Below are 13,297 nucleotides of genomic sequence, written 5' to 3'. Positions count from 1 at the left end.
TCCCTTAAAAGTTTTGTTTTGAAAAAGAAATCCCCCAAATTTGGCAAGAAAATTCATGCAAATATTTTCAAAAAATGAGTAAAAATCTTCCAAAAAATCCTAAAAATATCTGAAGTGATTACATATATATATTAATAAAACTTCTACTATTTTCTTTAAGAACATTCACATAAAAATCAATCAAAATCCAGCAAATTTCGCTGGATTTTGATTGATTTTTATGTGAATGTTCTTAAAGAAACATTTTTAACATTTCTTTTTTTCCACCAAAAAATGTTCAAAGATTTCCCAAAAATGTTGAAAATGTGGACGTCAGAAGTTTCACTGTGAAAATATGTATTTTTTTCCACATTTTCAAACTTTAAAACGGGTCAATTTTGAGCCGCAGGACGACACAAAGGTTAAATAATTAGTATAATCAATGTATAGTCCCCATGTAAAGTGGATATTTCTTGACAACTGGAACTATTCATGGTTGATAAAAGTTCTTGCGAATTCATTTCCTTTCCTCCAACTGATTAATCAATAACTCAAATATTTGTTTCATCGATATTCTTGTCATTGACTAACAGACAGTTTTTGCACAACCCAGAATTAAAACCCATCCTTGTTCCTGAACGGTGTAAAGTTACACATCATTTAGAGATAATTGCTTGCACCTGGTTTCAGCTCATCCAGAACTAAATTATCTGTACCCACGTCCACTGTTTGCTCAACATACTCATCCGGCGCTGTCGTGACATTATAATGACTCCTAAACCTTCTCGCTGAGCCCCACCATTTGGTCAAATACAGCTGATGTTGTGCGGCTCGTTGAGTTTAATTGCGGCCGGGTTTGTGGGTAAATGAAGCCGTGTTTGCTGTTTGTGAAAGGCAGCTACCTGAGATGAGATTAGGGCAGCGCCATGATTAAGTGCTGCCGTGTTAATGTAGCCGTGCTGCTGTAATCTCTGGTCGACTCTCTGCAGACTGCTGCCAGCGAAGCCCCAGGACACACACACACACACACACTCGTACACAAACACACCTGCATGCACACAAACACACGCACACGCTGCAGCAAAGGGAACGCCATGAAAGCCCTGATTTCCTGAGCTTTGAGCTGGCCTCTCTTGTTTTTACCTGGAAACATCTTGCCGCTTGATAAATCTGCTATAAATACTATGAAAAAGATGTAGATACTGAAAGGAAAGCTCATTATCTTCAACGTGTGGAGCAATAGTTTTTAAAAAATCTGAGTTTTATTGTGTAAAATGAGTCGATCTGTGTATTATGTTTGCATATAAACATGCAATATTTATGTGTAGGAATACTTCACCTGATGATAAAAGCTTTAACCCTAGTGTCATCCTGCGCGTCAAAATTGACCCATTTTTAAGTTTGAAAATGTGAGGGAAAAAAAATTTCACAGTGAAACTTCTGATTTCCACATTTCCAACATTTTTGGGAAGTCTTTGAATATTTTTTGGTGGAAAAGAGAAATGTTAAAAATGTTTCTTAAGAACATTCACAAAAAAATCAACCAAAATCCAGCAAATTTTGCTGGATTTTGGTTGATTTTTTTGTGAATGTTCTTAAAGAAAATATTAGAAGTTTTACTGATATATATGTTATTACTTTAGACATTTTTAGGATTTTTTGGAAGATTTTTACTCATTTTTTGAAAATATTTACAAGAATTTTCTTGCCAAATTTGGAGGAGTTTTTTTAAAATAAAACTTTCAAGGGAAACTTTTAAGGAATTATTGGAATTTTCTTCCTGATGGTTTTGCAAATTTCCAGAAATTTGGGGAATTTTTTTGCTGAATTTTGGAATTTTTTTTCAGAAAAGGAAACAATATTTTTTGGTGCCCGTAAATGAGGACAACAGGAGGGTTAAACACGCAAAATGTCACATGAAATCTGTATCAAAGGATTTGGAATAATAAAACATTACCAATGCAAGATGTAAAATTACAACGTGTGTAAGTTTACATGTTTCTTTCTCATATATGATCATGTATTCTGTTATTGAAAGATTCTAGGAACTTGGGTTGGTGAAGGTGTATTTAAATTTAATTCAGCGGTAAAGAAACAAAACAAGCAAAGAAAAGAGCTAACTTAATTTTGCCTCCACAACATTAAAAGTCTCCGGGACACACGTATTTTTATTAAACACTCTCCTACATCTATAATATAAACCTTAAATTGTCACATTCACTCACTGATCTCTTCCTCATCAATTAGCTCAGATCAATTAGCGCGTGGAGATTATATCACGGCTGACGTGGGGGGTCTGCCGCTCCCTAAGTCCGTGCAGGTGACCACCACCCACTCGGCTGATGCCTCAGGGGGGGGACCGTGGCCTGAGCCTGTTGTTATGCAGCCATTAGCTGTAACAACAGTGAGGATAAACCTGCCACTCAGCTGCAGACTGAATTTAAACACATTCGCACCAATTACAGTGGATTCTCCTGCACGGCCCGAAGGCAAATGATGCCGGTTCGTGTGCGAGAGGGGAAATGGAAACACGTAAGAACAGATCCCTCGTATTCCAGCGTGGAAAACACTCAGAAATGTATGCTAAAGAAGACGCTGTAATGGTTTTTTTGAGCTGACATCATTACCGTGGGAAGTATTTACCTCCAGTCCGATGTCTGCCTCTACATAAGAGAATATTTTAAAACATTCAGCATGAACAAAGCGCATAAATATATACACCTCTGGAGCATGTTTCCTCTGAAGTGCTAAAAATGGATTGTGAGGTCAGGGTGATTGACCCCTCGGAGAAGAACCTCTTCCTTTTAAAATAGGGGAAAACCTCTATTTATAAAACGGGACTCTTTCAAAGTTATAAATACACCGAATTATCCTCAAGGTTGGGTCTGATCTCTTAAAGATTTTTGCTTGATAAGTTTGATTCATGTCGAAGCAACAGACGGGTATTAAAGGGATAAATATATCGTAGCCGTTCGGTATACCAGCAGAAATAAAACATGATGTCATCGCTGTGTTATGATGCACAGCTGGAGGATGGATATCGAAGTATACCTCGTGTTCTGTCGTGAAAACACACAGAAAGAAGCGTCACCATTGTTTAATCGAGGCGCAGTGGAACCGGCTGAATTTTAATGGCCCCTACCATTAATCAGAAGAGACTAAATCATTTACAGCCAGGATGTCCGGAGCATAAACTGCGCTCCCATGCTGCGAAAACAAGGCGCCATGTGTAACGCAGACACCCAGATTACCTCCACTCTGTCCGAGGCCAGGAAGCCGGGTCGCGGAACTCCGCTGCCCCGCTTCCAGGTGAGCAACCGCTGCTACCGGGAGCCCATTCAGCTCCATGTGGAAGTAGGAAAAACAAACCACATAATGCAGAGCCAACACTGAACGAGCAGTAATGCTGTGGCATCTGGAAAAAGTGGATTTGTGCTCCAGAAATGGTCATTTTTCCATTTGTTTGGTTACCGAAGTTTCATATTTCAACAATAAACACAAGAGAAAACAAGATTATTTTCAAACATTTATTTCTCAAAAAGTGCAAAAGTATAAAAAAAAAAACACTTCAGTATGTACATAAACTTTAAAATAGTGGCTGTACAATATTTATTATCACAAAATGAGCTCATATCCCTGCAAGAGAATAAAAGTTTCAACCAGTGTTCCTATTAAAATATTCTATGGCTTTGCTTTTACACAGATACAGTACAAAGTCAAAGTTGCATTCAAAAAATCTCATGAGCCCCTTGTGTCAGTAGTGAAAAATAAAAAGTTTTTTTTGTTCAAATTTAGCTACAGATATTTGAGGTCAGATCATGTGTCCTTGCAGCAGGCCAGACGGGAGGTTAGGAGTTGTTGTAGCTACAGTAATAGACAGCTGTGCTGGCGTCTGACAGCACCGATGATATGAGGCTCTCAGGTCCTTGCATGCCGGCCTCATGCGGCCCGTACGCCAGGCCTGCCATGTCCGCACGCGCTGCAGAGGAGCTCAAATACTGCTCGAACTCGCTGCGGTCCACCTCGGCCAGCAGCTCGGAGTGGTGCATCTGATCCACGCTGTCTGCGGGGTGAGGGTGGGAGTCGGGCGGTGGGGAAAGCTGTCCAGCCCCACCGGGGTGCCGCTTGGGGTGGCCGGGGCTGCAGTGCTGGGTGTAGTACATGGCCAGAGGGTTGGGGCATCCCATGTAGGACGGGGGCAGGGTGGCAGGCTGAGGAGGGGGCTGCTCCGGAGCCGAGGCTGGGTGTCGGTGCAGGATGGGGTTGGACAGGGGGTCCTGGGGCTGGTACTCAGCGGCCTGAGAGTGGTACGAGTACGCTGGCATCATGTGGCAGTCCTCCTGCGAGTGTGGAGGGAAGAACATGGAGTCTGAGTCCACGGCGTCCAGGGGGGAAGTGTCAGGCGTGGGGAGGCTGTAGGTTTCATAAGAGGGACCCCCGAGAGCCTGAGCATCCCTGTAGTGGCTGAGCGGCTGCGGAGGAACCTGGAAGCCGTGCTCGTGGTAGCCGAGGCCCAGATTGTCCACGCACACCCGGCCGTCCCCGGGCATCGGCTGGGCCTGGTGCTCGGAGACGCCGTGGACCAGAAAGCCGGAGTCCAGCCTCTTAATCCTCTTCACCTGCTTCCGCCGCCGGGGCCGGTACTTGTAGTTGGGGTGATCCTGCATGTGCTGAACCCGCAGCCGCTCAGCCTCCTCCACAAAGGGCTGCTTCTCTGTGACAGGAAGGGCTTTCCATGATTTCCCTGCAGGTCAAGAGGAGAGTGCACATCAGCGATATGTCAGCAGATACTGTATGCAGCCGGGTGATGCACACAAAAATAGCCTGTTGCCATTTTAGGGGGCAGGCACAGGTTTTTGAGGTTACATCTGATGCTTAACTAAGACAGAGGAACTTTGAAAAACATCACCTGCTGCTCCACTACTCACTGGGAAATCAACATTTACAGTCGTGGAGGAAAAACAGAATAAAATCCACTTGGTACATAACTAAAAAACAATCTGAAACAGTGGGGGGAAATAACATAGGTGTAAATGCAGTATAAATGTACTCACCAAGCATTTTACTCAGCTCGGCGTTGTGCAGGTCCGGGTTTTGCTGCGCCAGCCTCTTGCGCTCATCCTTCGCCCAGACCATGAACGCGTTCATGGGCCGTCGGATCCGCGGTTCGCTCTTCCCGCGATTCTGGCTGCCGGAGCCGGACGCGCACGGCTCGTTTTTCACTTTGGTGTCCCCAAGAGGACTGAGAGGGTCGGCCCACTGGCAGTGTCCCATTCCAGGCATCATGACTGACATCGTACACCTTGCCTGGGTCTGATCGTCGCTGGCGTAACCCGCATCGGGACTACTCATCTCTGTCCAGCTGGGAGGGTTGGAGAGCCACCGGACAGCTCGCAGAGGCGACAACACACGATCACAGCCTGGAGATTAAAATTCTAAACAAACGTATCGAGAAAAAAAGCAAACCTCTCTGGCTTTCTGGCTGGAATGAAAAGATAACGATTCACATCCATTAGCTACTTCCAGGAGCCGCATGGACTGAAAGATACCGACTACTCAGCATTGAATGTGAATGTTGGAGCGCTATAAACGCGCAGGCAGCCAATCACCATGTGGAGGGAGTGCCCAACTACGAAGGTGTAAAAAAATTGAGGGCAGCCCGCCTCCGACCCTTGTTTGGAGGAATGAGACCCTCCGAAGGAAGAGGCAGCGAGATGACAAATAGGTACAAGAAGATTATGAAATTAAATACTTTTGCAAGTTTTAGTGCGACGTTTTCATCGTTTAATTCTATCTGCTTCTGGAGCGTAAAAACTCTTTCATCCATACAAACCTTTTAACTCTCATATCAGTATTAACCATTCATTGATTTTCAGACACCAACACACTCAAGCATCAGTGTGTGTATTGGGCCGAAAACTGTTCTAAGTCTTGAATATCAGGTTTACGCGTGGACTTAATGGCTGACCTGTTCGCAACTTTTACGCACGGAGGTCTCGGTGGAGAGTCTGTGATTGCAGCATAATGAGAAGCGCTGGACAAAAGGCGGTAATTGAGCGTTTGGGTTTTCTAAAAGTGAAATCAACAAAAGTGGAGAAAGCCTAAATAAACAAGACACAAACACTGACGGAAGCTGTGAAATAGTGTGAAACTGGTGTGCTTTTGTCCCAGACTGTGCCAAAACTGTTTCTCCTACTGAGGATAAACTATCTTTGTCCGTGTAGACGTCGGTTTTGGATATTAATAAATTAAATAAACAGATACTTGTTAAAGTTTTAAGACTCTCAATCGCATTTTCTTAACCAGCTGATGAGGATAATCTTTTTTTATTTTACATGAAAGTCAGCGTCAAGTACTTTATTAGATCTCCTTCCCAGCTATTGTATTTCTTTCATCAGCTCACACAAAGCTTTAAGACACATTTCACCTAAAATATCTCAACTATTATGTCGTACACAAATTACTTTTACCTCACTAGATGTGCATTCAGTTCACTGTGCACTTTATAATCCTTTGTGCAAGTTCAAAAATTTAAAAATAAGGCTCATTCATGATATAAAATATACTTTGGTCTATATTTGCCCCCTAAATCTCCCTCCACGAGACCTGAAGTTTCACACTGAGCTTGAGGTGAAACTTTTGGCATGCTTCACTGAGCAGCAGCTCTTTGGATATATGTAGATGACATCAGCCGGTAGTCAAATATAAACTTTATTAACTCTCATGACACGTGTGCAAGCCACAGAATGCGTTTCCGTGTTTTTGGAACAGCTGTCCTGAACCAGGATAATAGTACAAGGGAAAAGGTTAAAGCAACCTGTTGCACCTCCAGTATCCAGACATGTTTATGTAGCAGAGAATGAAGCCCCTGTTTGTGGCCAGAAATCCAAACATCACACGCAGGCTGCAGGGCTTCTTATCAGAGCCAGCAGACCCCGACCTGTCAGCTCCATCTCTTCTCGGACCATTCCCATCTCGCTGTGGCCGACGGTCTCTCTGACACGTCAAAAGGGGCTGACAGAAATATGAGAGATGCTTATGCAACCTTTGCGTGGCCCGAGCAGACACCAGCGGGGACTCCAGACCTTGCTGGGTGACCCTCTAGGGGTTGGTGGGAGTTTTGGATGGAGGTCCAGCCAGGCCCCAGCATGGGACAGGATCTGGACTATAATACTGTCATCGTCTATTTTACCGCCGATGACCTGATAGGGTTTCCCCCCTCCTCCGATCCTCAGAGAAAGACGGACCCTGTGTGTGTGTGTTTGTGTCCCTGTGAATGCGTGTGTTGACATGGGCGTGGGCATGAGTGTGCCCTGGCTGCCTCCCGCTCCGTGTGGGAGTGAAAAATCCTGGCTTTTGATGCGAGAAGTCATAAAGTCTGGAGTCGTAGCCACATTTCCTCTACAAGGTGAGGTTCAGAGTCAACCCAGAGGAGGAGGTGGGGGGGGATAAGGGGAGGTGACACGCCTCAAACTCCCCCCCTCCTCGCTCCATTCCTCCCCCTGCCCCTCCGCCGAGTCCCCCCACCCCGTGCCTGGGGAGTCTGGGGCTGGGTGGGGGCCAGGGCTCTCGACGCCAGCCTCTGGACTCTGCGCTCAGGGAGAGGTCACTTGGCTTGCTTACACAATGGCATTATCTCAGTTCCAGCCTCGGCTACTGCAGCGGTGAGCACTTCCTGTCCCTCTGCAAGCACTTCCTGTCCTTGGCGTAGCAGCACAAACTGTCCGCCTTCCAAGTGAGTTCTGAAACACAGTGGAGCTGCTGGTCGCCAGTCTTGCTGTATAAATGTCTGTGGGTGGCTTTCTTGGGAATTGCACAATGTGTTTGCTGGCTCCTTTGTGCTGCGCTGCGAGGCGGGAGTGTTAGTTTAAATCACAGGGACGGAAGGTATATACATGTTAGCACTCGGCACTGATCCCCTGAGCTGCACTGACCTGAGCTGGACAGTCACAGAGTTTAAACAATAAGCTGCTAATGAGGAGCAAGTGTTTGGGGTGTTTTACTCTTTAAAAGACTACAAATGGACTTCAACAAATAATGTTAAGGCTCTACAGAAAAAAACTGAAGAAAAACATCAATCTTATTAAGTTGCGACAACTTCTAATGAAATTATGTTCAAACAACAAACTACGATGAGTTTGGAGAATTAGCTTCCCGCAACAATCAAAGGAATTGTTAATCACCACTTATTAGATGACTGATTGATGAATAATTGGTCGCATCAACACAAACTTTGAAGTTGATTACTCATAAAGTTAGGTTTTTCCAACTAGTATCTTATTTTAAAGGAATTTGAAACAGTTATGTCTTTAATTGCCATAATTATGAACACAAGGTTTTAAGTTGGCTACCTAAAAACATGCAGATGTTCCAACCAGTATTTACACGTTGTTCAAAAGGAATTTGACAGGGTTAACTATGATAACATGTTTTTAAGTTGGAAAATTTCAGAAATTAAGTTGATGTAATGTTAAAGACATAGGAGAGGGGAAAAATGCTGTTATTAAGACAGTGTCATTAACCCTCGTGTCGTCCTGTGGGTCAAAATTGACCCGTTTTAAAATTTGAAAATGTGGGGAAAAAAATATATTTTTATAGTGAAACTTCTGATGTCCACATTTTCACATTTTTTTGGGGGAAATGTTGAAAAATTTTTGGTGGAAAAAAAGAAATGTTAAAAATGTTTCTTAAGAACATTCACAAAAAAAATCAATTTTGGATTTTGGTTGATTTTTTTTGTGAATGTTTTTAAAGAAAATATTATAAGTTTTACTGATACATATGTAATCACTTTAGATATTTTTAGGCTTTTTTTTGGAAGATTTTTACTAATTTTTTGAAAATATTTACAACAATTTTCTTGCCAAATTTGGGGATTTTTTTAAAATAAAACTTTTGAGGGAAACTTTTAAGGAATTATTGGAATTTTCTTCCTGAAAGTTTTGCAAATTTTCAGAAATTTGGGGAATTTTTTTGCTGATTTTTTGGATTTTTTTCAGAAAAGGAAACAATATTTTTTGGTGCCCGTAAATGAGGACAACAGGAGGGTTAAGTTGGCTCAACTTGAACTTAGTTTTGAATCAACTAATGCAGAGATTTGAGTTAAAATTACACACAGCAGTAAGTTGATGCAATTACTGACAATATCATGGCAACGCAACCCATGAAAATAATGTCTGCAACTTAAAAGGCTCATCTAAATCAGCAAATTTTGATCTTGCAACCAAGTGTTTATTCAAGTCAAGCTTGCTTGCTGCTAATCAATTGTGTGACTTCATGGCTAGAAATGAGAAATTTCGCATTAAAAATAGTCATTTTATCTGCTGTTTTTTCTTTAAAAATCAGTCTAATTTCAATGCACATCCGTTAAAGTGACATGCAGCCCTACATTCAACACTCAGGTTGTATATCTTTTGTGTACTGCAGGATATTGAGGCATTGTTAAAGCTAGAAAAGAAATTGGAAGCCATACAGTCAGCCATGGACCTCTTTAGAAGTGTACAGACATCTGTCATTATCAGCAGTGAGATAGCGATTGTTTAGATTGTCTGATTAGACTATGACTTCCTCCAACACCTGCTCGGCAGAGCGGGAGGTGTTTCAGAAGGGGGGGGAAGCGGCTCATCAACAGGAGAGAATGAGGAGGTTAAGGAGGCGAGCACATAACAGGTGTGCAAGAGAAACGAGAGGAAAAATGTCTTGTCTGAGATTGATTCTGTAAATAGAAATCACACCTTTTCCTGAAGCTGGAACATTTCAACACTAATGTCAGTCAGGTATTCGTTTCTGCTGTCAGCTGTCAGTTGAACTCTGCAGAAGTTAAAAAAATGGGAATATATCAATGAAAAGTATATAGTTTCACTTATTAAAGTTGATGGTTGAGCTTTAGTGACCTGAAAACCACCCCATTTCGGAGATTGGAGATATGAGACATCACCCACAAGCTAAGGTGGTTAAAATATGTTTATAAGTAGGATGTGAGAGTGCACGTCGGGTTATGTTTTTTCCAGAGGTCAATGTGCAAGATACTCTGGTCACAGAAATTGGGGACGTGAAATTGTGGCGAATGAAAACAGAAAATGACAGAAAAATAGTCACGGGGTTTGAAAGCTTGCATCACGCTCACATGCAGACGTGCACATGTTTGTAAGTGTTACTGGTGGTATAGTCTTCCCCCTCCCTCAGGGGATTGCTGGGAAAGTTTCCTCGCCCGAGAGCACACACCCCGACCCTGCAGAAAGGGTAGCACTGGGATGTTGTCTGCCGCAGACAAGTGGGGACACAGAGGAAGCCGTCTCCACTCTCGTCTCATTGTTCTGGAGGCGTTAATCTGTCAGGGATCTGCTGGGAATCAGGTGGGAATCTACTCAGCCCTGTTGTGTTTATTGGCCGCTTCATTCCACATTTAACAAAGAGCACATTTTGATATCTTCAGCGTGTGCCCCCCCTGCAGCACCATCCTGCCTCCGCCTCATGAAGATGCTCTGATGATAAAACCGTTTCTTGTTTGCCTCAGTTTGGAGATGAGCACATCCGCCTTGTCTTCTCGTCTCGCCCTCATTCTCTGTATGTTTTACAAAACTGAAACCGGCGTCCAAGACAAATCTTAAATATGCCTTTAGTCATGCTAACATGAGGATGTTTGGAAACTTTTCACCACAAGTTGTGGTGACCTCTGGGTTTGCGCGCTGCCAGAGGTCAGCCAACAATAAAGCGGAAGCAACAAGTAAAATAATCAAAGTCTATTTCCTGAGAACGTCCATGTAGTTGTGGTTTCACTCGGGCCACTTAGAGGATACGGCGATTCAAATTATAATGTCAGGGGTACCAGCGGTGGCTTCACATGTGGGGAGAGGCACCATGTTGGAAAAAATGGCAAATACATATTTTTAAACAATCATTCTTCATATAAAAAGAACAGGAAAAGGGGGCAAAGAAGAGGAAAAAGTGCTATTATATGAAATCTAAGCTGACTATTGTCTTAAAAACACCTGCAGCTCATTTATACTACAATATGTCATGTTTTACCATCAAATATCACAATCTTGATATTATTGTATTGTTATTTTATTTGGAAATAGCTGCCAGCTGCTAGCTTAGCATAAAGACCTAGAAGACAGAAGGACAAAAGCTTAAAGTCTTTACATCTTATGTTTTTATCCTTCAGTTTTTGTATTAAACAAGTAGTTTTAATGATATTTTGAACAGATATTTTTAAGGTTGTAGCTTCATATTTAGGATACAAACATACATAGCGTGCAAATTTTCAATCTGTCAGCAAGTGGATAATCAAATTTCCTAAAATATGACACTACTTGTCTAAGCAAACCAATAGTTTAGCCTAATTATTTGGCTCAAATTACAATAATAATCTCACATGCATGAATTAAAGCTGCAATGATTAGTCGATTACTAAACGAATAGCCAATTATAAAATTAATCAACTATTTTGATAATCAGTTTGTGTAATTTTGACAGGAAAAAAAGTCTAAATTCTCTAATTCCAGCTTCGAAGATATGAATATTTTCTGGTTTCTTTCCTCCTGTATGACAGTAAACTGAATATCTTTGGGTTTTGGACAAAAGAAAAAAAGTCTGAGGATGTCATCTTGGGCTCTGTAAAACACTAATTGGCATTTTCACCATTTTAGGATACTCTAGAGACCAAACAACTAATCGATTAATCCAAAAAATTGTCAACAGAGGACTTGACAATGGAAATAATTATTAGTTGCAGCTCAAAGTTTAACCAGTAAAATAGTTTGTAAAGCTAAAAAATTTGATATTCGTTTTACAGTTCACTTGTATTTTCTGTTCAAGAAGCTAACACAGTTACCAGTTAAGCTGCAATGCACACTCTCAGGGTGACTTTCAACTATTTTTAAAAAACTGTGTTCCCACTTTGTTATCCCAACACCGCAGGGAGAAAAAACTTCTATTAATAAAAGGTCTTGATTGACTGATGAGTCACCATTAGTGAGTGGGGGAAAGGGAAAACCCAGGTTTCCTCAGTGAAACGAACAGGGAGGTCAGCCACACGGGAGAGCAGACTCTTTCATCTCTTCACTTTTACTGGCCCGACCCGAATCCTCCCCACCGACCAGCAGCACATTGTCCTGACAGAGGCTAATTGAAACCCGTATTTATCATTTTTATGACTTTATCCATGAAGACAGGTACGTTAGGCTTCCTGTTCTCCAGGTTCCTTGACAGAACGGTCGCATTATTAGGGTCAAGCTCAGCTCCCATCTTGCCACGGCATTGTTTCCACTGGTGCTATGACCATTCCCAAACTGATAAGATTTGTCTATTTTAGGTCTGTCTTTTCTTTTCGTCCTTGGCTCGAGTATGAGCCTGAAATAACTTTTTTTAGTTATTAAAAACCCAAACTCTCGGGAGAAAAAATTTATTTTTGCAAAATGACAAACTAATTTAGATTTTTCTTAATTAGAAACAATAACTTCTAAGCCAAAAACATTGAAACACCCAAAGCAATGTTTCTCATTTTCTGCGCTCATGCAATTCCTTTTAGTGTCTTTGTATAGCAAAAATAAGGAACTGCTTTATAGCTATTGGTGAAAAAACAAATGATAGATTATCTCCAAGCCGCATTATTGTTTTCCTGACAGCCACCAGCCACATAAATACCATTCTCCACAACTTGACCTACATTTGACCCCTCCGCCCAAAGAAGTCCCTCAATTCATCTAATCTGTTTTGCAGCGAGATGATGATGCAGCTTGAAGAGATTTCAGCACTTTGAACGGAAAATCAGAATAATATCCAGACTTTAAAATCAGTGCCTTTATGATGAAAGCTAATTACTGTTTGAACTGAGGATTTTGGAGGAGACACTGAGGCCTTTGTATATGACAATCAGGGTGCGAATTGATCCCTCAGTCGCTCAAACACTCGCAGTCCTTTCATGTGTGGCCTTTGCCTTGTCGAGGCGCTAAAGCGTCACCGCGGGACAAAACGCTGATACCCCGAGGGTGCTAACGGGACGCCACGTTGGTCCAGGGTGGCCAGTGTCGATCAATAATGGCGTGTGTGATCAGTGGCATCGCAGCCAGCAGGAATCTGGATCAATAGAGGCGAGCAAGGAAGCTTCTGAGAGACAAGATAAGAGAAAAGATCCAGAAAGTTTTCCTGAGCTGCGGTGGAAGATCACAAGACTTATTTAGTTTGGGGAGTTTCTCTCTGGCTGTGAAATAATGCGATGTCACTTCTGGAGATTACAGAACAAATACTCCAAAACCCACGGCTGGAACTTCCTCACAGCAACTTCTCTTTTAATCGACTGTGGTTAAAAGCTCCT

The 13,297-nt window shown here is 42.2% G+C and overlaps 2 protein-coding genes across 4 annotated transcripts in view; both read right to left on the bottom strand.

Annotated features, from left to right (window-relative positions):
* LOC111567830 (oxygen-regulated protein 1-like) overlaps positions 1-13,297 on the bottom strand; it is a 57,712-nt gene that overhangs the window by 26,014 nt on the left and 18,401 nt on the right. The window lies entirely within an intron of this gene.
* sox17 (SRY-box transcription factor 17) lies at positions 3,493-5,560 on the bottom strand. Its single transcript, XM_035947638.2, has 2 exons — positions 5,034-5,560; positions 3,493-4,723 (listed from the first exon to the last, which is right to left on the bottom strand). The coding sequence occupies exons 1-2, from the start codon at positions 5,329-5,331 to the stop codon at positions 3,828-3,830; spliced, it is 1,194 nt and encodes a 397-aa protein (XP_035803531.2). The 5' UTR covers positions 5,332-5,560; the 3' UTR covers positions 3,493-3,827.

The sequence above is a fragment of the Amphiprion ocellaris genome, chromosome 22, assembly GCF_022539595.1.
Source record: "Amphiprion ocellaris isolate individual 3 ecotype Okinawa chromosome 22, ASM2253959v1, whole genome shotgun sequence".
Classification (NCBI taxonomy): domain Eukaryota; kingdom Metazoa; phylum Chordata; class Actinopteri; family Pomacentridae; genus Amphiprion; species Amphiprion ocellaris.
The sequence above is the reverse complement of the archived record's forward strand: the minus strand, read 5'-3'. Positions and strand labels throughout refer to the sequence as shown.